This window comes from Cryptotermes secundus, unplaced genomic scaffold, assembly GCF_002891405.2.
Source record: "Cryptotermes secundus unplaced genomic scaffold, Csec_1.0 scaffold960, whole genome shotgun sequence".
Taxonomy (NCBI): domain Eukaryota; kingdom Metazoa; phylum Arthropoda; class Insecta; order Blattodea; family Kalotermitidae; genus Cryptotermes; species Cryptotermes secundus.
Genome location: NW_019727111.1, coordinates 956,190 through 979,456, shown reverse-complemented (window position 1 = coordinate 979,456; position 23,267 = coordinate 956,190). Strand labels below are relative to the sequence as shown.

Genomic DNA, 23,267 nt, shown 5'->3' with positions numbered 1-23,267 from the left:
TTCGTAACTCGCTTACTCACGCACTCTAGTTCCTATTATCGATGGCAAAAACATGGACTCTTACGCTTTTTTTTTTTTTGGTTGAGGGAATAGCAGTTTGATTTGGCGAGGAAAGTGTCTTCAGGTAGCTTAATATTGCCACAGCTACATAAGCGAGGTGTCGGGCATTGATTCCTCTTAGGGTAAGAGATTTTTATCTTCTTCACAGCGTCCAGACTGGCTCTGGAACTTACCTATCCTCCTATCCAGTTGTTACAGAGGACTCTTTCCCCGGGGATAAAGCGGGCGGGGCGTGAAGCTGACTACTCGCCTCCATCTGGTACTGAAGTTAAGAATGCATGGAGCCATACCTAAGCTTCCTCGTACATTTTGATGGCGTGGTGCTTAATTAAGCATACGGAGAGCTTAACTTGTAGAGTTGAGATCTTATCTATTTGAAGAAGAGTCCTGGAGAAGCTAATAGTTGCTCATTTGTATGTCCTGCACGGGCGGCTGTGACGAGGACCTGTGTGCGCGAAACTGACGAATCTCCACTGTTAGAAACCATTACTGGGAAACGGCTGGAGAAGACTTAGCGGGTGCCGCTGTGAATGCATATAGTTACAAATGGTGTTTGAGAGTGGTCAGTAAATCCATACCCGGTCTATAGGTACACATAAATCGTGGCAATAGCAATACTGGAAAATTATATCTGATTCCTGTGTCCATTGCTTACTGTTCGTTAACATAGTTTTAGCAGCAGATTTTTTTATTGCCAGTGGGATGGGACTAAGTCCCTTGTACTGCTGCCACTTCTGGCCTATTGTACCAGCCCCAGATGATAGGTGAGGGTGATTGTGGACCAATTGGTGGAGTGAAGATTGGCAAGGGAAACCGAAGTACTCGGGAAAAACCTGCCCCAGCGCCACTTTGTCCACCATAAATCTCACTTGACCAGACCCGGGATCGAACCCGGGCTGCCGCGGTGGGAAGCCAGCGACTAACCGCTTGAGCTATGGCGTGGCCAGCACCAGAGGTTACTGAGGTGTGTGACGTTAATTATTACTGCAAATAATAGTTTTGCGTCTGCAGTAAATGAAATTCATGATTGATCGGACATTAATCTCAGAGAACGCATTTGGAAACTTATTGTTTGGCCTCCAAAATGTACTCCGTCTTTCCCCTGTTATTAGTTACACTGTTTGTGCCTTTGACATCGGTCGAACCAACAGCTGTGACTTTATGTAGAAACCCCATATATAAATGTAACACTTTATTTTGAGAGAAGAACAAAATTTTGTTAGGGGGTTCCCAGGCTTCACCCGCGCCTCCGTCCGATAAGGGCAATGTGGAAGGGAAGACGTTAGGATGGTCAGAAGTACTGGCTTGAGATAAGGGCCGTGAGATTTTGGTTCTCTGAATTAATGCTGTGACTTGCATAAGTTAGAAAAGTAATTTAGTGCCTTTTACAGCAGAGGAGGCAGAATTTTGATTAATTTAAATCGGGAGGGCTGTATGAGAATCACGCAGTAGCAACTTGGGATTTGGGAACCATCTCAGCGTTTGCTTGAAAGCAAAAGAACCCCTGTGACAAGATGACCGGTCTCTGGACCTTCCGCATACATACTGAATTCTAACCAGTATGTTCTGTCGGTTTCTGTTTCCAACCGCGGACCTCATAGAGGACACTCAAAGATAATATGACATATACCCCGTACTCTTGACTTGCCAGTACGTATTGTAGCCACGGCTATTAAAGCGATGTGCAAGTATTTCGGTAGAATTTTTGCATCCGATTGGTTAAAAAAGGTAAAACTGTCCCTCTAATAGGCCGTGGAGGTCCATAGGGTTGTGAGACTTGGAGGATACAATATTTTCTAGACACTCGGCTCACACAAGGAGGTGAGATTGTCAGCCTTACGCGCCGGCAGGCCGCCCTTTACTCCCAGGAAGATTCCTGGTACTCATTTCTGTTAGGGGCTGAGTCGACCCCAGGGCCATAGTGCGGCTGGAAGGATTATTATTATTATTATTATTATTATTAGGAGGGAAGGGGGTGGGTTTCCCCATGCACCGCGACCAATAGTCTATTGTACATCCGCCTTTGATATTCTACCAGTTGCCATACCCTACCGGTACTGGTGCGTGGTATCAGCCCCCTTCAGCCAACGAGGTCGGCCCTCGGTACCCGATGCTTCCCCCATTTACCAGAGGCATTGGAAACTACTTGGGCCGGAAACTTGCCTAATTTTGCTCAGAGATCTCCTAGACACATGAGGATCTTTTACGTGCCATAAAGCTACGACACGGGACCCACGGCTTAAAGTCCCTCCCGGAGGACTTGTTCCCTGAATTTTTCCGCCCTTAAAAATTCCATGATATCCGCCGAGTTTGAACCCGCGTACCTTGAATCATGAGGTGGGAACGTTACCCCTAGACTACGGAGGCCGCTGGCTGGAAAGATTAGGTCAATTGAAAATTCAAATGACTCAATCGGGAATTGAATCCATGACCTTCCGACTTGTAACATAGTGCCTCAACCAACCATCCAATTGGAATCCTAATTCAGTTTCCTTTTTAGTGACATGAGTAGACTTTAGTTTCTTAATTTGGGTGTTATTCCTCTTTTTAAAAGGTTCCCGCCGGTTTGATGTGGGTAAGAAAGCAACATGCACTTCTGTTTGTATTGCGTGCATTTGCTGGCGTGTCCAGGATGAAACTGGAAAAAGCCGTATACGGCCGGTTGTAAGTCGTGTTAGTCGCCATTTACAAGCCGGTGAGTGACGCAGAGTTTTCAGGGAGTCTGGCGTGGCGATAGGCCAAGAGGCCGGGCGAGAAGTCAGATAACCAGAAGCTTCATAATTTGTACTGTTCAGCCAATATTGCTTAGAGGATTGAATGGGCAGGGCGTATAGCATGTGAAGAGGCGACATGCGAACACGACTTTAACCTGAATGAGAGATACCTGTTGGGAGACATAGACGTAGGTGGGAGGTAAGTTTAAGAAAAAGGTAAAATTGTCCCCCTGCTTAATTAATTAAGCCTCTAACAGAAATGAGTGCCAGGAATATTCCTGGGATTAAAGGGCGGCCTTTCATAAGGCTGACAACCTCAGCGCCATCTGTGAGCCGATTGTCTAGAAAACGTGGTAGCCTTGTCTCACAACCCCAAGGGCTTCCACGGCCCATTACAAGAATAGCTTCACCTTTCCACGCAATGAAGGCGTGTTGGGGACTGGAGGCATGGCTTCACCGTTCTTGACATCAGCACTAGATGGAGGTGAGTGGTCAGTCACGCCCCGGCCACTTTACTCACGAGGAAAGAATCGCTGGTAATCATTGGATAGGAGACTGATTGGGCCGCAGAGCCGGTCTGGACGCTGTGGAGTAGAGAAAAACCCCTTGTCCCAAGAATCGAACACCAGCTGTGGGCGTAAATGAGAAGATAACATTAAAATGTATGTTACGTTAATAGTATATAGGTGTGGACTGGGTTCATCTGGCTCAGGATAAGGTTCATTTGCGAGGCATTTCCTGACCCCTTGAGTGACTGTCAGCTTACCAAAAAGGACTGTGCCACGTGTACTAAGTTTGATAAACGTCTCTGTGCGGTACTGAGGACACAGATGGAGTCAGTAAGGATTTGGAAGGAAACAGCTGTGTCCTCTGTTGGGTCGTATCCTGATATTTGTATTCTGGGACTGAAGAAAATTACGAAATCCTGATTTCCCATCCCAGATTCCAACTCCGGTGGATGAAGCACCAGAGTGTGAAACCCCACCACTTACGTCCATCTGTTACCGAGCTCAACAATGACCGGGCTGGGGTGTTCTTCCTTGGGATCAAGTTCCCAACAGCTTAGTGGCCTACCAGATACATAGCGGGGGTCTGTCTCCCTGATGGTCAGACGGCTGGAACATGAAGCTGAAGGCCCTTCTGCATAATGCATTCTTTTACCTTCATGCCAACAGCAGTATACAGTTTCGTGTGGCCACGCTTTTAGATTTCGGAATTAATTATGCCTACATAATCAGTATTTCTCTCATTGTTACATTTCTTTCGAACTGTAAAAGATAAAATGGAATACGAGAGAATAGAAATTCCACAGATTACAGGATTTGTAGAACAGTACAGAGTAAACCGGAAGTAGTATGTTGGTAGGATGAGCTGTGACCGGATCTGGGAAAGAGAAAGAAGTTGAAATATCGGCAGGAATGAAAAGGAGGTTTGGGAAGGCCGTTGGAACGATAACAGGTATCATTAGACCCCATAAAGGAAAGGATGGTGCTGGAAAGTACAGTGTGAGTCTAAATTACTGTTGGGGTTTGCGTGGCCTGTAATTTTTACACCTGAAGCAACAAAATAAAACTGCTTACGGAATATGAAAGTGTAACCTCCACATTGGGGTAGTATTGTCCGAGAATTTGTTGTCGTGCATTTTCCTTAGCGTAGGGTTGGCCGTGATGGACCAATTCCGTGGCCTCCCTGCTCACCGGACATTACGCCGCTTCATTTCTTCCTGTGGGGATACGTTAAGGACATTGTTTGCAAGACCCCTGTGACCTCCCTCGATGAAATGAAGCTCAGAATTGTTGCAGCGATCGAAGCAGTTTCACCTCGAAAACTGGAGAACATTTGGAGGGAAATTGAATACCGCTTGGATATCTTACGTGCCGCGTTGAAGTTGTTTAGCATTTTGCAGTATTGATTTTACAGGTAATAAAACTTCTTGAGTTACACTTTCATATTCCGTAAGCAGTTTTGTTTTATTATTTCCAGTTGTAAAGACCACGGAAACCCCGAAAATGATTTAGAATCACTCTGTATTACGTGATTTATTGTCAATAAGTAACGGCTGATGTTTTGATTTACGATAGTACACTGAATGCCTTTTAAAAATATGAAGTGTCACACTGCGCAGACTCCCTCGCTACGTGACAAGTAGCCGAAGATGTGTTCCGAACTCGTTACAACACCTCCTCCCCGTCACGTTCCCCTCTTGTCAAAATGGCGGTGTTCCTTGTTACACCTCACGCATCCCCTTACCCATACATACGAGGACCTGAAAGTAGGGAGATTTGTATTGCTTGTTGTTCATTTAACGACGCTGTTGATACTTCTGGCTATATAGCGGCGAATGGTAGGATGTTAATGAATAAGCCTCGATGTTCTACGAGTAACTCTAGGCGAGTGCGCTATGCTACAAGCCTGAAGGTCGCGGGTTCGAATCGCCGTGAGGTCACTGCATTTTTCAATTGACCTAAACCTTCCAGCCGCACTATGGCCCTGGGGTCGACTTAATCTGTAAGAGAAATGAATGCCAGGAGTCTTTCTGGGGGTAAAGGGCGGCCAGCATGTAAGGCTGACCTCACCGCCATCTGTGAGCCGATTGTCTAGGAAATATAGGAGCCTCGACGGCCTGTTACAGAGATAGCTTTACCTCTACCGTTTACCTTTCTAATTCCAGACGCTATCCTGGCGTTTTAGCCTAGAGAGGCTGAGGAAACCCATGAAAAACCTCAAAACAGCGGGTTCCCCGGGCCGACATTTGAACCTGGGACCTCTCAGACGTGAAAAAGTGCTAACCACTATGACGTGATGTCTCATAAAACAAGATATATCCGTGTGTTTATTAGTTCCACAGAAACGTTAACTTCAATAATGAATGTACCCATATTCAGGATGTTCCCGTTTCGAAACCCGACCGGGGACACAAAATTCTGAGATTTATCATGCTTATCGTCGTTTACTAAGAAATAATGGTTGAAAATACCTCGTTTTTTTAATTAGAGGTTAATAGAGGTGACTTGAAAAGTACTATTCTCTGGTTTTGATGCAGCGCAGTCCGATATTTCGGAGGAACATGATGCCTCCATCTTCAGGGTCGAAGAGTAAGCCATGCGAGTCAGAGCACTCTGCTTCTTTCTTACTAGTTGCTTGCATTGCTTATTCTACCCTGGAGATGGATGCACTACGTCCCTCCAAACGTCAGTAATATACTGGACCACACGACGTCACATCACAGAAGACAGTCCTTCTTAACACACTGTTTCTTCTCCTGCTTGTTGCAGTCCACTATATAATCATCCTTTCAACACCATCGACACTAACTAGTGTCTTCAGTCGAGACAGCGTTGTTGAACAACCTGCCAGAGCGAATGTTGTTGATATGGTATTCATATAACAAACAAATGTCAGAGTTTGTTGACAGTGACTTTTTCTGTACTAAATATGACATAGAACTTGTTTGCAAACTTTGGACTTCGTAACTCTTAGAAACACAGTGGTAGCTATGTCTACCACCAGCTTAAGCATTTAAAAGCTCTGATTTTTTTGGCCAGGCACTGTATTTACTTATTTCATACGATCCCAATAATAAATAGCGATGTGTTTACCTAAGCAGTAGCAACTGGCGGAGTTTTGGAATGGTTACGCTGTTTTCTCTGAGGTGGGGAATTAACTTTTAGATGTTCCGTAGAATTTCATGTTTCAGACTTTAACGCGCTTGTTTCATTCCGTGTATCTGAAACATCTGTGATTCTGGCACAGCATCATTGCAAATGTACGCGATGAGAGCCAGAATCACTATATCAGAGATCTTGTTTCCGTCAGGTTGCGTGCCTAAGGTATGACGTACCCTCACAGATGTAAGGAACATCCGAGTTAACGCTAGAGAGTTTCGTTTCATGTTCCACAACACATTGAGCCTGGATCCGCCGTACACTTTACTGGAAGTAATCAGACAAGACCTGTAGCAAAATATTTCATGGCCGTGCCATAGCTGAGTAGCATTTGTGGCCGCAGTACCTAGGCAGTCTCACCGCATTCCTACAGCTAACTCCTCAGGGGCTGGTACAGTAGTCCCACTTCCGGCCGCAGTACCAAGGGTCTCAGTCTCACCCCACTCCTACAGCTAGCTCATCAGGGGCTGGTACAGTAGTCCCACTTCCGGCCGCAGTACCAAGGGTCTCAGTCTCACCCCACTCCTACAGCTAGCTCATCAGGGGCTGGTACAGTAGTCCCACTTCCGGCCGCAGTACCAAGGGTCTCAGTCTCACCCCACTCCTACAGCTAGCTCATCAGGGGCTGGTACAGTAGTCCCACTTCCGGCCGCAGTACCAAGGGTCTCAGTCTCACCCCACTCCTACAGCTAGCTCATCAGGGGCTGGTACAGTAGTCCCACTTCCGGCCGCAGCACCTAGGGACGCAATCTCACCACATTCCTACAGCTAACTCATCAGGGGCTGGTACAGTAGTCCCACTTTCGGCCGCAGTACCTAGGGACGCAGTCTCACCCCACTCCTACAGCTAACTCATCAGGGGCTTGTACAGTAGTCCCACTTCCGGCCGCAGTACCTAGGGACACAGTCTAACCACATTCCTACAGCTAACTCATCAGGGGCTGGTACAATAGTCCCACTTCAGGCCGCAGTACCAAGGGTCTCAGTCTCACCACATTCCTACAGCTAACTCATCAGGGGCCGGTACAGTAGCCCTATTTGTGGCCGCAGTACCTAGGGACTCAATCTCACCCCATTCCTACAGCCGACACACAAATACTCCAGGCACAGTACGTATTTCTTCAATTTCGTATACAACTGTTTGAAACTGCATGTTGTTGCCATGATCGAGTGTCCCCGGTAGCTGTGCAGCCCGCCTACGTGTGTCTGTGCGGTCTACCTAATCTATTCGGAAGTCACCGCTTTCGATAACAGACTTGCTAGTCCATTATATAGTTGAGTATCTCGTTCCTTCACTGCCCAATCTGAGTTGTACGTGACATGTCGAGAAGCCCTGTGTCGGTTACGTGTGTTTATCCTCCCTGTTTGCCCATTTTCCGAACATCCACGGTAAAGATATTCTTCCATTTCCTTATTCGTTTAACAAGCGACCCCGTTCCAGCATGTTACTCTACCAAATTTTTGTATGCATGTCTTGTTTCTCCTGACGACGCTGCTGTCAGATGAGACCACATAGCGCCAACCGCTAAGAAGATGAAGTGGAAATGATGTGGTTGGAAGCGGACATGTCCCAATTTGATATACTATTCCACCACTTACTCAGAGGAGAGACTGAGGAAAAGAATGGAAATCTGAGGATCTCCGGATACCAGAAGAGCAGCAGAAAATTTATTTAACAGAAACCCAGACAAGAAGAACGTACGAGAATGTGCCGCCCAAAAAATCGTGCCACGTGGTTCGCCCGTGCCGTCGGCCCGTCCCTGACCTCCAAAGAAAGGTCGGGGCTCGGGCCGTGCCATAGCGGTTAGTCGCCGACGTGGGTTCGATCCTAAGTCAGGTCATATGGGATTTGTGATGGACAAAATGGAACTGATTCATGTTTTCTCCGAGTACTTCGGTTTCCACTGCCAGTTCTCATTCCACCGACTGCTTAACACTCATCATCATTTATCATCCGGGGCTGGTACAATAGGCCAAACACTGGCCGCAGGACCAAGTGGACTCAAGCTTACTCCACCGCAAGAAATTAAAAAAAAAAAAAAAGTCGGTTCTCATACTGAGTTGTATTGTCAATCCTATACCGTCTACTAGATAAAGTCGAGTCTTAGTTTCAGGCTCTGACCGCTATAATCCGTTAAATAACCTTCCTCCCAGTACTCACTTGATGGAGGCTGTATAGGTCCCAGTCCCAGAATGGAATCTCTTTCCAGGAATCGAATCCCGGCCTTCAAGTCCGTGTTCTGTCTGTCACTGTTGTTTGTGTTCGTGGTTTAGTTTACGACGCTGTCAGAATACAACGTCGAACTGTATGGTGACAGACGAATTAATTGGAAAAGATTTGCAAGGAAGCGGTCTTGACACGGTGTTTGCCTAGGGGGACTGAAAAGCCACGCAAAACCACAGTCAGAATAGCCGGAGGTGTGCTTTGAGATTAGGCACACGAGTGTGTCAGTGGCAGGCTGTACACGTGGCCCGCCACGGAATAAATTTAGTCAGTTTTGATACCATGTGTGAGAAGTTCATGTGAATAGCCCGGACGGTCACCGACTTGATGGGCCCACACGCTTTGACCCCGATTCACAAAAGGAATTGGTACACCATTCTGGCTATTGTCGCATTAGTAAATACGATAATGATCTGTAGGACGAACGTGGAGGGCCCACTGGTGGTGCAACGGTGGGAAGTAGAGTACATGATTTGGCAGGGGAAAGAGTTCATCGAATTAGATCCATCTCTGAAAGACTTGGATGACATCCACTTTAGGAGGGAACGAATTGTGTGGCCATCGAAATTTACTTTTGTGTCAGTTGAGACAGCATCTCATGTGGTCCCTTGTCATCACAGCTCGTCCCCAGGTTGCTGATGGCTTTCACATATGGACGGTAAAGAATAAAAAGTTGAAGCTATCCACGTTACAGGCCGTGGAGGCCCATAGGGTTGTGAGACGTTTAGGCTTCCACATTTTCTAGACAAACGGCTCACAGATGGCGGTGAGGTTGTCAGCCTTACGCGCCAGCCACCTATTACCCGCCGCTGTGCCTATTGACCTATCCCGGCCCTTGGATGTCATCGTGTTTCCGTCTCCCAAATCACTTACTGGGTTCCTGTTAAATTTCATTTAGAGCGTCTGTCTGTATCAGACGTTGCGTGGCTGGTTTCACCATCGTCAGATACAGCTAAAGAGATTACGGATTAAGAATCCATCTTGAGAAGCTAGTAGTCATTTAGTGAGTCAAGAAATTCCCGGTCTCCTATAGAACCCGAAAGTTAATTGCTGCCTGCTCAAGTCCGAGATCCAGTGTAACATTTAGCTCCCCGCTCAACCCCCCCACCCCCCTCCCCCCATTGTCTTAAAATGTAAAGCATATAACAGAAGTTAAAAAGTTAAAAATTATAATCGAATTAAATTTTTTGGCGGTCTATGATGATGTATCGCGGAGCAGATGGTATTTAGGGAGTCTGCGTTGTGTGCACCTGTATATAGTTACATGGTGTTGTGTAAATGTGTACTTACATATTACGTGGCGGTTTTTCGCTTGTAAGTGGTGTATGTTCTGTTTTCCTTTTTGACGTCGTGAGTGACGATGGTAAAGTTTTTCTTTAATGAAAGTAGGAATTTTAGTGTGATTTTTGTGTATTGTTTATTATTTCCTATAATTTTGATTTCTTTTACTTACGTGTATATTGTAGTGTGTTCTATGGAGGGTATCACGTCTGCTTGCTATTGGATAGCGGTTGTTCCCCTTCCGCGGTTCTGTTGGCACTAACTACTGTGTGATGTAGTCAGTAGTGGGTATGTTTCGTAGGTCAAGGGAGGAAAAGAGGGGGGTATTTATATTGTGACGTGACGCCTGAAAGCCGGAATAGTGGAGTTAGATCGGAAACTTGGTTGCTAAGGCAACCTGAAATTGCGTATTGCGTAATGATGAATCCCACGCTTACATAAATAAGAAAAGCGGCCTCCGTAGTCTAGAGGTAACGTTCCCACCTCATGACTCGTAGTACGCGGGTTCAAATACCCGGCGGAGGTCGTCGAATTTTTAAGGGCGGAAAAATTCAGGGAACAAGTCCTCAAGGGAGGGACTTTAAGCCGTGGGTCCCGTGTCGTAGCTTTACGGCACGTAAAAGAACCTCATATCTCCAAAGGAGGTCACTGAGCCAAATTAACGGACGTTTCCCGCCCAACAGCAGTCTCTAATACCTCTGGTAGATGGGGGAAGCATTATAGATACCTCTCAGCTAGTATAGCCGGTCTCGCTGTCTGGGCGGGACTGATGGTAAACACCAGTACCGGTAGGATATAGAGACTGGTAGAAATCATAGAGGGAAGCACAATGGACCAATACAGGTCTCAGTGCATGGGGAAACCCACCCTCTCCAATAACTAACTAACTACATAAATAAGAATGTAGCTGCGTTGTCAGTAGTCCAGATTACATAGCGTCGAATAGTAGGAGATTAGTGAATAATGATTAAGAAAGGATGTGGAAGGAAACTGTAGTGGCCTAATTTGAGATGCTATCCTGAGGCATTTGCCTCTAGCGACTGAAGAAAACCACGAAAATCCGTCAGGATAGTCGCTGTCCGAGTCGAGAGTCGAGCCGGACGCCTCCAGAATACAAACCAGAGGCGTTACAGCATAAGCCAGCTCGCTCTGTGGCAATGCTTACTGCCGTGGCCTAGCTGGGTGTCGTTAGGGCCTGTGTTGGCTGACTTTCTGTGAAGCAGCCATCTTATGTATGTCGCATTGAGAAATGACATGCATATACTGTGGCCGCCCTTTTCCCCAAGCGAAAATGATTTTTCTGAAGGCACCTTACCTTAACAGTGTTTTGTACGGTGAACCGTCTGAGACAAGCACGTTAGTTCTGGACACGTCCTGTGCCCAACTTTCGAAGCAGAAAAAGTAATCATTTTCGTGACGTTGTTTCTCTAGGAGGAGCTTTTTTATCGCTTTTTCTATGAGGCGCGGTTTGAGAGAAATAGGATGAGACGCTTGGGCGGAGTTTGGCATGCATGTACAGAAGCATTTGCACTGCGATTGAAGAAACAATTTTCTTGTCCGTGGTAGTTGCTTATGTTTAACGAATCGACGTATCGAGGTTCTTGGACTCGCGCATTTTTTTTTTATCTTCAGAATATGTTTCGTTGCCAGGGTTTCAATTCAAAGGAACTTATTTTCATTGCAGCCCCAGTATTTTTTTTGTGGGAAGAATGCAGAAAATATTGGGCTTAGACTCGAACCCATGCTTGTAACAGCAAAACTAACAATTTTCCTAGCGTTTTTCGATGTTAAGAGGAACTTTTTTTTTCTTTTTTTTTTTTCTTTTCTTTTTTTTTCTTTTTTTTTTGCGTTTTTCATTTACGAGAAACGGGTTGGAACTGACAGAAGGACGTTTGTCTATTGAATATAATATTGTCAGGTGTAGGGATGACTTATAAGACGGATTTTGGATTGGATGTATTGCACCTTACACATTCACAACTCGAGATTACAGGCAATACAACGCTATTGCTGATCTACACACTTGGCAGTTCACCGTTACATACGCACTAGGATTCTTAGTCGTATCCTGGCAACGGCTTTATAACAGTCTCACTGTCACTTCATATTACCCAAGGAGTCTTCTTTTCACAGCCTAACTCCGTTGTTGCCAATATTTTGCAGCTGACAACTGCGAAGACTCGACACCATTTAATTCTTCCACTCCCAAGCTGATATCCGAGCAGGCTGGAGTCCCGAAACGCGCCTCTTCAGTTCTCAGCTACTGTACTATAGTCACGTCAAAGACAAAGTCACAACGAGACTGACGGTCAGTCAGTCAGTCAGTCAGTCAGTCAGTCAGTCTTGGTCTCGAGCCCCACCTGCGACTCATGACCAGATATTTATTACAGTCTCACAGTTACGGTCTTGCTATTGTGGGGCGCCCTCTCTGACGAGAGGACTGGTCTGTCTTTTATCTGAGTCATTGTCTGCAGTAGTAAGTCATTTGTCACAATGTAAAGGATATTTATATTTTACGTTTTAAACCTGTTAATAAATATTGAACCGCCCCTGCCCCTTCTTCACTCAATTTACTTATTAGAGGCGTGAAGTCGGAGAAGCAGCCCGTCGTCGCTGGCTCTATTGCTGTGTTTACAAGATCCCCAAGATATTAGTGGGGTATCCAGTGTGACGTCATGAAGCATCACTGCTGCCGCGGTGGCCAACGGACACTCTCTTGATACAAAATGGCTGCCGGCAGTGCCGAGGCCATCACGGTACTCTTAGAATTCCTTCACATTCAACAGACAATATTTGGGATAAACCGAAAGTTGCAGAACATATCATAAAACAAATATCGTTTAGATCACAGTGCATGATACCTCAAAAATTTTAGGCTTGAAAGAATTCTATATGTTTAATATGGAGCTGTAATTTCGTTTGCAGATGTCTACTTTCGTTTCACAACCACATCAAATCAAAATTCATACTTACCAATTTGCATATATTGAACCACCATAACCGCATATAATTGCGGGAATTCAAATTGGTTTGTTTATGCTCTCTGATTGGTCGAGACCTGCGTGAAGTTTCTTCCATCATTCATAGAGGCAGTAGTTAGCGTGTTTCCCTTTCTCCTATCCCAGTTTCATCCCCCTGCGCACGACTAAGTAGCGTCACAGACTACGAAGCGGGTCTTGTTGCCTTCCGCGAGATCGGAAGAGGGATAGGAGGTCGCGTGATACATAGACATCACGAGGATAATACGTCAACATATGGGGCTGAAGATGGAATATAGGAATATCAGACGCCATAACGTCACGTACAAGAGCCAGCTGACCTTCAGCACGGCTCAATATATATATATATACGTATAATACGTATGTACAGAGTCTCTGTCAGTTCTGGCTCAGTACAGCAGATCATGCCCTGTTTCTAGTAACTTCTGCTACAACGGCACTCTAGTCACTTGAACGGTCGTATGCTTGACCTACTGTGCCGAACACTTCTTTATAACCACTTTGCACGGACCACGAAGAAAACACGGCGTCTGTTGTTAAGGAGGTGTGTTTATAGATCCCCTGCCTAGCAATGGACATCATATTGTTACTTGCGTGGGCTCCCGCGGGAATGTGTTACCGAGTCGTTGCCAAGTAATGGGTCTATCCGTCACAATATGGTGACATTGTCAGTAACGGTTATGGAATGAAATATTAAGTCAAGTCAGACAAAACTTCTAAACGAAACTTTATCTTAACTTAAATTTTGATAGTGGCATTTCATCCGAAGCAAAAGTTACAACTGTTGTGTCATGGTCTCTTTTCAGGACGTCGTTTGCGAAACCCCGTGGGTGCACGATGCTGATGTTAAGCTAGAACACGCTCTGTAGGACATTCTTCCCTCCCCTAAGAGAAGGGCGCTCTGAATAACGCCAGTATTTCCTTGCTCTTTGTGTTTCTAATGTACAATGGAACATCAGAAATAACTTTACTCCATAACGAAAATATTGATTTGACACAATGTTTGCGGACTTAAAACTCCGCACAGAACCACAGTACCGACTAGTAATATCGCATCATTTCGAACTATGAGCTAACTATTTTGCTGTAGGCAACAGCGCAAGCTGTCCGCAGAGTTTAAGTCACACGATTATCAAGGATTTGTTTGGAACAAGTTGTGAACGCCATGATAGAACGCTTTAGAGCGACATGGAAGAAACTTTCACAGATTAAACTATGGTCCCATCACGCTCTGACGTTTCGGCTATGATATGCGTAGGTTGTTCCATTTCTTGCTTTTGGCGCATTTGCAGTGGAGCAAAGTTTCGTCTTATCTTGCTGTCTGTGTGGTAAAGCGACAGGCTGCGGACTGGACGGCCTGGGTTCGATTCCCGACCGTGTAAGATTTTTCTACGCAGCGATCAGACCGACTCTGGTGCCGACCCAGCCTTCTATCCAACGGTTACCGGGGGCTTTTCCCCTGGGTATAAAGTGGCAGGGGCGTAAAGGTGACCACTCACGTGCAAATAATGTCGAGGCCAAGAAAGGTGGAGCTATACCTCCACTCTCCCATACGTCTTCGTGAAATAATGCTTAACTATTTATTAAGCACAGGGGCAACTTCAACTTTTACCGTACCTGGCTGTCTATGCATAGTAAGTCCAGACCCGCGGAACAGATTTTTATTAAATTTGATATTGTTGCGTTTTATTGTAGTTTATGTACACGTTCTAAAATCGGACAGTATCGGACACTTTATACGTGAAGACCTACGCACGTTTCTGCGCACATCTCGAACGTAACTCGCTACATATTTATCTGAGCGAAATTATGTTTTGAACTAAAATTGTAGAGAAAATGAAACCAACATTTTATGCCAAGTGTTCTGCAAGTCTTATTGTTTTCTAGATAGTTACAGGACTCAAGGGCACCGGAATTGCTACACTGGGGATACATTTACTTGCCTTCTTTCAGAAATTTGCCTTCAGTTGATTAGATGGGATCACAGAATGAGTCACGCGGCAGTTCTTTGCAATATTATTATTTATTTTTATTGCTAGTGGGGTGGGACTAAGTCCCTTGTACTGCGGCCACTTCTGGCCTATTGTACCAGCCCCAGATGATAGGTGAGGGTGATTGTGGAGCAATTGGTGGAATGAAGATTGGCAGGGGAAACCGCAGTACTCGGAGAAAACCTGCCCCAGCGCCACTTTGTCCACCACAAATCCCCCTTGTCCAGATCCGGGATCGAACCCGGACCGTCGCGGTGGGAAGCCAGCGACTAACCGCTTGAGCTATGGCGCTGCCTTCTTTGCATTAGCTGTACGAAATGTGTGAAATGAACGCAACACATAGCAAAGAGGTTATGTCTCTCTGTATGCCCATACAATGTTTCAGCTCCAAAATCACTTGGTTGGATTTTGGTGAAATTTGGTGTTCGGGGATTACAGTGAAAGTTTTGAGATGGATATTATTTTGGTTCGTATCGGAGCCGGAATAGCTCAGTCAGTGTATTGATTACGCTACTGATTGAACTGACGGTGAATTCATTCACACTGCACTTGAAAATAACCCTTTAAAATGGTCGCTCTTCCTCAGTCTTTTTCTTTGGTTCCCTTTTCCTTCAGTTAGTTGAATTCTCTGTTTACTCAATCTTTATTTCTTCGTCCTTTGGAAAGGGGGGGTGGTTTTTCTTAATTATGATATAGCACTGTGGGAGACTACCACATCGCATCTCCTAGCGCTAGCCAATCAGCGCGGACCACGGCAGCGCCAACTCCTATTGGGCCGGGCGCCGCTAGCGACAGAGGATAAAGATGCGGACCACATCGCGCTAGTCAGTCAAAATTGATCATATGGTTAGTGTGTTGGTGATTGGTGTGAGATGGTGTGCTGTAGTGTGTTGGTGGCTTCTTCAGAATCATCACGACTTGATCGGTTTATTTACAGATTGTATGTGTGAGGTTTTGAGCGGGCTTGGATCGATCAGATTGAAAAGATTCGGGAGTCGTTCAGGAGGTATTAACCGTGGTATTGGTGGTGGTAGACTTGATGGTTCATTGAAAAATTTGTTGGGCTAGAAAATTTGTGGTTTAATTTCGTTGAGATTGGAAAAAACAGTCGCAGTCTCATCTGGCGAGAGGCTGCTAGGTTGGAAGTGGAGTGTTATACCAAAGTTGGTACTAGTTAGGTGACTTTAGTGCCGTGCCGTGCCAGACATGGCGGGCGCCTCCGTGCCTGGGTACCATGCATTCTGGACAGAAAAACGTGCCTCACTACAAGCAGAATACAAGGAGATGGTGAAACAATACCCCGAAGCGGATCAGCATTACAGGAGGCTATTTAAAATCATCTGTGATCTCGAGGGGGTGGCCAGCTCCACACCTGCTGCAATTGGGGAAAGTGCCGAGTCACCGAGTCACCGCCTGGTTCCGACTGCAGCCCAAAGAATTTTATGCTGCTGGTTTTCAGAGGCTTGTGAAACGATGGGGCGAGTGCCTCAATGTACAGGGAGATTATGTTGAGAATTAAAAGCCTTTTTCAAATCAGTACTCTTATTTGTTTAAGTTCTTCCCATTTGTAACTTACTTATTGACTTACCTACGTATTATACATACTAGATACAAAGATTCAATTGTAAATAAGTGTACATAGTGACAATGGACTAATACTGTCGACTATGACTGACAAATGACAGACCCGACCTTTCGTCAGAGAGGGCGCCCCACATGGACAGGACAGTAACTTTCACTTAAAAAGTAACATCGGGGCTCGACACCAAGGCAGACAGACTGACTGACCGTCAGTCGCAACATGACTTTGACTTTCACTTTGACTTGCTAGTCAGTCAGTCAGTCAGTCAGTCGGAACTGCTCTTACATCGAGACAGTTCATCTGGAGCGCACACAGCAACACCGTCAGCCGACTCAGAGCGGTCACCGAAACTCGTTGGGAAGTCCACCGTCAGCGCTTACCACCCTGTGGCCGGCCTACAGTCACCCGGCTGCCGACGCAAGGAGGACCGCTGTCGCTACAAGCCAGCCTCTGCGGCCGGAGCTTCGCCTGCATTCATCAGGCTCGCCCTGCCTTAAGCCGTGTCCACACTTGTTGCGTATCCCTGTATCATATCAGTGTGGACGGTACCCCGTATCATCCTTCCGTTGCAAAATGGTGATACGGTGATAGGCAACGGGTTGTTCGCTCACTTAGGGGTCTTTTCCGGTCGCATCAAAGGGACGACACGCGTTGCAGTGGTGCAAGTCTGGACGTGCACGCGTTGCATCGCGACGAATGCCAACACTTTGGAAATTTGGTCGCCTGCAAATTGAAAGTACACGACGAATCTATTCGCTATGCTATCCAGAACGATATCCTGAGTGTTTTTCTTGGGGCAAGCAGTGGTTTTTGTAAAAATTGCAACACTGCGACTTACGGAACAGGCCCAGATTGTTTCCTCTACTACAAAGGGCCACCAAATGCCCACTACCCGACTTCTTCTTCTTCCTCCCCAGCAACAATCAGCAGCCTGTCCTGAATACACCTTCAGCAGTTTCCTCCCCTCAATCTCCTTCACCAGCTACGGCCTCAGAAGACGACTTCCTTATTCAGGACCTTATATAAATGTGTTGATGTAGCGATTTTACACAAGTGCCTTTAATGCAGAAACACTTGCATCAAAATTAAATTATTAAAGCAAATCAATATTTCACATTTAGTTTTGCTTTAATGTGCAAGCTCTATTTTATTTCAGAAATATCAAATAAAGTAATCAAGCAACAAGAAACCATATTGTTTCCTTCATTTAGTGGTTAATAACAAGTATTCACTAACCTTAATGAAGTCCTTCGGTGCTTCCACAAGAGCGCCACAAACTTCAGGGACAGTGGTGCCGATTGTTTGCTTCGATATTTTGAAGAGGTATGAGTCCCCGGTTGCCAAAAATCGCAGTGTTACAGCCAGTCTTTCCTGAACAGGAATTGCTTTTCTGAACACGGTATCTTTTTTAAAAATTTTCGGCCCGATCAAATTTATCAACAACTCAAAATCTGACGGATGCATCCTTGTGAAATTTTTATACATCCCGCTGACTGACTGAAAATTTAAGTCCACCAACAGATGGGACCCACTGTATGCTTCCCTTCTGTCATAGATCGGTGATATCCACAAACGTCCTGATTTCTTTCTTCTTTCCTTTATAGCACAGTGAAGATAGACGTACGCAGCCGCTGCTACCGTCAGGTTAGGTGTAGTCACTGCTGACTGAAATCTGGCTCGAAACAGATTCAGCTCGTCATTTCCTCGTTGCCTTCTTGGGAGGAGAAATTTTGTCGCGTTGCATCGGTTGATACGCAATAAGTCTGGACCCGGCTTTAGAGTTACAGCCCTTCTTAGGTCCTCACAGTACCTCACCACTTACCGAACACACTGATTGCCTGCCCTTCTGTATCCTCTTCTTCCAATAGCAATAAATATCTGTTACAGAAATTTACGTGATTGTCTCTTCGAATACCGGCACCAACATTCTGCAGAATATTTGTATTCTTGCTTCTTAAACATTATTTTGCTCAGTCACTCGACCCTTAAATAGGGCCAATTTTCCTTACTCGTTTTCTTTTGGCAGCCCATTACCCGCAATTGGTTGAATTTTTCACTTTATTTTTGTTTTTTCATCTTTTGTTCGTTTCATGTATATGATAAAGTTGTTTCATTCTTGCTTCAGAACCGTAATTTCTCACAATAACTCTGCCCTTGGGAAAAGACCTTATGAAGGGCCACTCTTCTTTCTGTTTTCTCTCTCTGCCTCCTGTTGGTTCACTCGTAAACATCTGCACATTATATATTCGAACGGGTTCTTACGATGGTGTATAACGCACATTTACTGGGTTTTGGGACTTTTTCCTTCGTCCGTTATTCTAGAAAATAGAAAAGAAGGCATTTCGAAAACTGGATCTGTTTCCCACCTTAGGTGTCTTCCCCCCCCCACCCCTCTCACCTGAGGTCGGAAACAGATCCGTTTTCCGAAACGCCTTGTTTTCTATTTTCTGTGGAAAAGCCCAAAAACCCAGTAATTCAATTTGCACATTGTGTATGAAGTTATGCCCGGCAAATTAAACATAACACTGCACCAAAATAAAATAGCAGCAGTAATAGTGATAGATCTGCCAGACTTTGGATCTTCGCAATAGAGAAGTGGGATTTATGTGTTTTGCTTGGACACCTTGTAATTACACGTAGTTATGTTGGTGCCTGTTTTTCTGTGCAGTTGCTGAGCGCTCCAGCCCACACAATGCCGCCAGTAAGTCTACTGTGTGGTCCACTTCTCCACTCACTTGTAGCTTCTGACGTCAAGTAAGTAGCAAAGTTTTTGGTGTTATACTAATTTTTATGTGTTCCGAAAATATGTTGAAGGCTGGTTACAAAAACTGTACTCCATCCATCTGACCAGTGCCAGAACTGCTTAAATGCTCTTATGCTTGGTGCACCAAGTATACGTTTGTTATACTTTGATTCATTCTACGGGCTAATTTACTGTAATAAGGGTTGCGTATTTTTTAAAGATATGCATTCACACTAGAGCCGGGATATTGCAGTCGGTATAGCAACTGGCTACAAGCTGGTCGACCAAGAGGTCAGAGTTCGAGTCCCGGTGGGGTCAAGAATTTTCACTTCTCCATGTCATCCAGACTGGCTCTGGGGTCCACCCAGTCTCCTATCCGATGGGTTCCAGGGGCTCTTTTTCCCGGTGGTAAAGCGACCAGGGCGTGAAGCTGACCACTCACCTCCAACTAGTGCCGAGATCAAGAAAACGTGGGTCTATACATCCATTCCCCCATATGCTCTCATGGCGTAGTGCTTAATTAGTTAATTAAGCACAGGCACAACTTTTTTTTTAATTATTTTTCCTTGGCGCTACAGCCCCAGTGGGCCTAAGCCTACCTCTATGAACTTCTCTGTTCACTTCGGTTTTTCTAGATCATACACATTCGGTAGGACTCCTTGGGCGGGTGATCAGCTCGTCGCAAGGCCTCTACCTGTACACAAACACAGTAAAACACACACACAAACTAAACATCCATGCCCTGAGTGGGATTCGAACCCACGATCCCGATTTCCAAGCGAGCGAAGACGGTACATGCTTTAGATCGCTCGGCTACCGTGACCGGCACAGGGACGACTTTACCTTTATACATTCGTACTAAATCTCAGGATCCTACCTTAAGTAGCACTACTGTTGATCCAAGTTTGGAAATTAGCATGGCTACCGTGTTAATTTCACTGGTGGTGGAGATTTAGGAAGAACAAAGATGGAGTGTCCTCTAATGGAATGATCATCAAACCAAGTTCATCCTTTGATGATACAGAAGATACAGGGGAAGAGCAAGACAGACATGATTATACCATTAAGCTCTCTTTGCTTTTAATAATAAGAAGAATAGGCTCAGAATGACTATTAGGGCTTTCGCATCATTGTTTGTGCATTGTTTTAGGGAGGTAAAAAGGTAAGGTTGTGCCTGCGTTTCAGTAATTAAGCACCATACCATGGAGGTGTATTGGGAATGGACGTATAGCTCGACCATTGTTGACCTCAGCACTAGATGGATGTGAGAGGTCAGTTTTACACCCTGGCCACTTTACCTCCGAGGAAACAGCCCCTGGTACCCATTGGATAGGAGGTTGGGTGTGCCCCACAGCCTGTCTAGACACTGGAATAGACAGATCTGTTGCCCCATCCAGGAATTGAACCCTGGCTGTCCAGCTTATAGCTTGTCGCCATACCGCCTGAGCTATCCATGTTCCCTATTCTGTTACAAATCAGAGGGCAAACTTCCAAGCTACATTAATATTTTAGCTCATTTACACTTTGAATGGCCTAATGTGATATATCAGGCCCATTGGCTTGGACTGGAGTAGGTGACTGCCACAGCCCCATCACTGTCCTTGCCCCCCCCCATCACCTGTGCCTCAAAAGATATATCGTATTCTGTGTCATTTGTGACAGAGGTTCTTTGAAGTAAGTAACCACGTAACAGTTTCCTATAAATGATCTTTACAATTTACATTTTTCATTACTCAGCATAATTAAGTAACATCTGTGCTGACATATGATAGTGAATATTACTTTTTCTCCATGTTCTGTAGGCAAACAGCAGGAAAGAAAACAACTTTAAAACATGAAGAGATGTCTGAAGCAAGTAGAATGGAGACAGAAGATTCAGAGGTAGACAGTGAAGATGGGGCATCTGGAATTGAACTGATGAAACCAAAGGAATTAAAAGTTGAATCTTGCAAACTTCCAGTGATTGATTCCACAAGGACTGTAAGTGCAGCAGATGTGGAGTCTAGGCTTGTGTCTGTCTTGAAAGAGGATGTTGACTGGACATTACTGCTGGTACAGTGACCACAGTGAGCGCTCTGCTGTACGCAGACAGCTGGCACCTACAGACAGCCAATCTCACTCTTAACAAAAAATTGTGATTTCGTTTTGTAAAATATATTTCGATATAGAGACGGTTTAAAGTGTGTATACAATCTTTAATCCCATTTTAATTTTCTGAATGTTCTCTACAGTTCAGCATATCTATATCCCCTCCCCCTCCATATTTTGTAAGTGTTAATACCTGACTGTGCCATGCCTCAGGAGATCAGACATTGGCTTCTCACTCCGGAGCCTTGGGTTCAATCCTGAATGCTTTCTGAATGCTTCTGAAACATAGGTGGGCTTCTACCTGGCTACATGCCCCTACACTCTGCTTGCTGCCTGCTTTTTGTTGGTTTCTTGCTTGTTTTACCCATTGATCCTGGATAAGGGGGCAGTATTTTCTCCAAAATTTCAGTGGGCTTCTACTGAGTTACACAGTGTTACAATCCCAGAAGAAGGCTGTCACCGTAGTCACTGCTGTGAGGACCTCAAATCTAACAAGACAATTTATGTTGTATACATTTGGAGACGTTTGTCCCTTTAACCCATATAAAATGGAAATTGTGCTAGAAGGAGGAGGAGGAGGAGAGACCCTTTCTTGATACTTTTTCATGAGAGCTAAAGAGAGACACAAAGTATTGGCATTATTTACTACTTGGCTCTGCTGTCCTCTAAGAACCTTAGCCCCCTTTATGACAGATGTCCATTCTTCAGTAACATCTGCCTTGTACATTCATCTTTGGACTTTTTAACTTATGCTGTTTTCTGAAATGAGATACCTAAACCCCTCCCCACTTGTGACAAGCTTTCATGTGGTTCCTACCCTTCAACCCATGTAGCATGGATGACCCTAGCAGTATGTTTCACCTTCAGTAATATTGTAGCTGTCCAGGTAATCAGAGCACTCAGACCTCTCGACCACATTGAGGAGCCCAGAGGGAGAAAAAATGAAGTAGGTTCTGAAATGTAGACAGATTTAATTCTTACTTTATGGTTTGGATGTTACATGGTTTAATAACGTACTACTAAAATGCTTGTTAAAAGTTTCAGCAGGAACACTGGAATGGTAAATAGTGCAATACATCTGCCACTTTCACAGATTCACAGACCTTAATCCATTTCTCATACGTATACCCCACAGATGTCGGCTTCCTACATCTTATGCTAGTAGTGCTGCAGAGCTTCAGGAAGAACAGTTGCAATGACCAGCCACTCCTTTCAGCATGAAATACTGGAACAAATATTTCCAGTTGAAGGTAGAAAGAACAGTAAAGTTGTCCTTGTACTTAAGTATGTGATTAAGCACTGTGCCTTGAGGGGGTTGGGGGAATGGGTGTATCATCATCATCAGTAATCTGTCAGACAACAGGTCCACAGTCTCTTCCAAAACAATTCCTCCACTTAATGCGATCTAGAGCTTTCTCCTTCAAATGACAGTATCCTCTTCTGTCCCCAAGGTCATCCAGCATCTTCTTACGTCTTCTTCCTCGTCTTCTTGTCACTTCTATCCGCCCCTCTATCTTTCCTTCAATAACTTCTTTTAGAAGGCAGTTTCTGCGTAAAACATGACCAATCCAATTAGCCTTCCGTTTTCTTATTTCATGTAGGATATTCCTCTGCTCACTGACTCTAATTAACACTTCTTCATTTCTCACATAATCGGTCCAACTGATCTTCTCCATCCTTCTCCAACACCACATTTCGAAACTTTCCAGATGTTTCTGATCTACTGCCCTAAGTGTCCATGTTTCAGCCCCATACAGAGCTATGCTCCAAATGTAGCATTTCACTAGTTTCTTCCTCAAATTTAAGTCCAGTTTGCTGGTAAAAAGATTCTTCTTGCTAAATGCAGCTTTTGCCATGGCAATCCTGGATTTAATTTCACTAGTACACCTTGCATCATCTGTTAACAAACTACCCAAATAT

General features: G+C 45.0%; 1 protein-coding gene across 1 annotated transcript in view; it reads left to right on the top strand.

Moving 5' to 3' along the window:
- The window catches only part of LOC111864526 (WD repeat-containing protein 75), a 70,831-nt gene extending 49,392 nt beyond the window's left edge, over window positions 1–21,439 (top strand). The window contains exons 14-15 of the mRNA XM_023851833.2: window positions 19,185–19,270; window positions 21,062–21,439. Of these exons, the coding sequence (XP_023707601.1) occupies window positions 19,185–19,270; window positions 21,062–21,320 (345 nt within the window). The 3' untranslated portion in view covers window positions 21,321–21,439. The remainder of the gene's footprint in view (window positions 1–19,184; window positions 19,271–21,061) is intronic.
- The last annotated feature ends 1,828 nt before the right edge of the window (window positions 21,440–23,267 follow it).